Source organism: Nelumbo nucifera, chromosome 5, assembly GCF_055504915.1.
Source record: "Nelumbo nucifera cultivar China Antique chromosome 5, China Antique-T2T, whole genome shotgun sequence".
Classification (NCBI taxonomy): domain Eukaryota; kingdom Viridiplantae; phylum Streptophyta; class Magnoliopsida; order Proteales; family Nelumbonaceae; genus Nelumbo; species Nelumbo nucifera.
Window position 1 is genome coordinate 81585437 of NC_142653.1, and position 2040 is coordinate 81587476.

The 2040-nt window shown below is 40.5% G+C and overlaps 1 protein-coding gene across 1 annotated transcript; it reads left to right on the forward strand.

Annotated features, from left to right (window-relative positions):
* The first annotated feature begins 217 nt into the window (after positions 1–217).
* LOC104593819 (uncharacterized) lies at positions 218–1956 on the forward strand. The gene has a single exon (XM_010253836.3). The coding sequence runs from the start codon at positions 874–876 to the stop codon at positions 1825–1827; it is 954 nt and encodes a 317-aa protein (XP_010252138.1). The 5' UTR covers positions 218–873; the 3' UTR covers positions 1828–1956.
* Positions 1957–2040: the final 84 nt, after the last annotated feature.

The following is a 2040-nucleotide window of genomic DNA, read 5'->3' on the forward strand; positions in this document are numbered from 1 at the left end:
GGTTTTTCTTTATTGTTTTTTTTTCTTGCTAGCCCTGGACCCCTGGTTGGTACAATTCAATAGTCAACGTTCAATAGGTCAGTTTTCACTTTTTCAGTGTTTTATTGATTTTTTTTAATTTAATTTTGTTTTCGAATAATACTGAAGATGAAATTGCAGTAAACGACAGAACTTTTTCCTTTACTTTTACACCCATGTGAGCAGCCCTCGAAGGATGTGACCACTCTATCTATACAATATATTGAAAAGCTTTGCCGTTGGCCCGTTGCCGACCCCTTGTCCCGCCAATTATAACAACACTTGAAGGTGGTTTCTGGATATCTGATAATGGAGCATTTTAGCAGGAGTGGTGGTTTTCAGGTAAAAGATATTCTTCTTCTTTGTTAGAGGAGGATCTTATTTTCTCTCTCTGCTTTCTGGGTTGTTGTTGTTTCGGCTTGAAAGGTGAGATTTCTAGAAATATTGGCAACATGGATGATATTGATACGAGTTTCAGGCAAAAGGTGAGATCTTTGAGCTTCATAATCATGACAGGCGGTGTTAGAAGAATTTGATTTTCAGTAAAAACCTTGGATCTTTCGGCTGTTTTAGGAGGTTTGTGGTTTTGGTTTTTGCAATTTTTAGCCAAAGTTAGGGTATATGGTAGCTTTTGAAGAAAATGAGGGTTTGGTTTCTGTGAGCTTCGGTCTAGTGTGATATACATTATGGGCTATTTCTGTATTGTCTTATTTTCAATCAAAAGAATGTGATTTTTAAGTTCTATGTGGGATTGTTGGGATTCTCTCTCTGTGAAATTTGGGTGGAAGTTTGTAGTTCTACAGTGATTGTTGGGATTGTTTCGAAGTAAAGATTAGATGTGATTTACAGGCAAAGATGAGATCTTTGAGCGGTTTAGGGATCGGTCTTAGTCTGGTTTTTGGTTGTCTCCTCTTAGCTCTTGTTGCAGAGTTCTACTACTTGCTATGGTGGAAGAAGAGAATCACCAATAGGGAAATTGAAGAGGATTATAGCAGCTCTACCAGAGAACTTTTCTATCTGTTCTGTTGGAAGAAACCATCTCCGTTGAGTTCCACGGCTCTGAACCCTCAAGAACTCTGTACTACCGTGAGAATCACAGACGCCCATGTCCATGAACCAGACACTCAAGTTCACCTGCATTCAGGTTCAAGCAAGGATTTTATGCTAAAACCCCTTGGAGAAGATAGCATGGACACAGAACTCATGAGGCTGCATAATCTCTCAGGTCCCCCAAGGTTCCTCTTCACCATCAAAGAAGAGACAAAGGAGGATTTGGAGTCTGAAGATGGGAAATCTAGAGGTGATAAAAGCCGAAAAGGGTCAAGAAGTAGGAGTTTGAGTGATCTCCTCCTTACGGTGGAGACCCCGTTTCTGACACCTCTGTCGTCTCCCCCCTTTTTCACTCCTCCTCTTACTCCCGTGGACCGTTATTACCACCACGGGTTCAATCCTCTCTTTGAATCGTCAACCGACTCAGAGTTGAACAGGATAAGGTCTTCTCCTCCTCCAAAGTTCAAGTTCTTGAAGGACGCAGAGGAGAAACTGTACAGAAAATTGGTGGAAGAAGCTGAGAAAAGGGCCAAGAAAAATGTTGGGTCTGTTCAAGATGATGTGGTGAAAGCTCCTGCATCAACTATCCCAGAGGAGGAAGATGGGTCTTTTATCACAATTTTTGTTGGCAAGAACGAAGAGAAAGAGCTTCTTCATCATCATTTACCACAGTCCCATTCAAGTTCTTCACAGGTTCTACCACTGGCTTCTTCCCCATCAACGGTCAGACTAGCTAACAAGAAACCCATGTTCCATTAGAGTTGCATAGATTCAGATGAAATGAAATGGGCTTTGATGTTTCTTTTCTTCTTCTTCTTCTTCTTCTTCTTAATTCTGTCTTTTCAATTAATCATTATTATGATACCTGCCTGTGAACTTAGTAGAAAATCTTGCCTCTGGGTTCTTCTCTATTTGTTTCTTAGTCAACATTATGCAAGATAGAAGTAAACAACATTCTCTGCAACTTGCTGG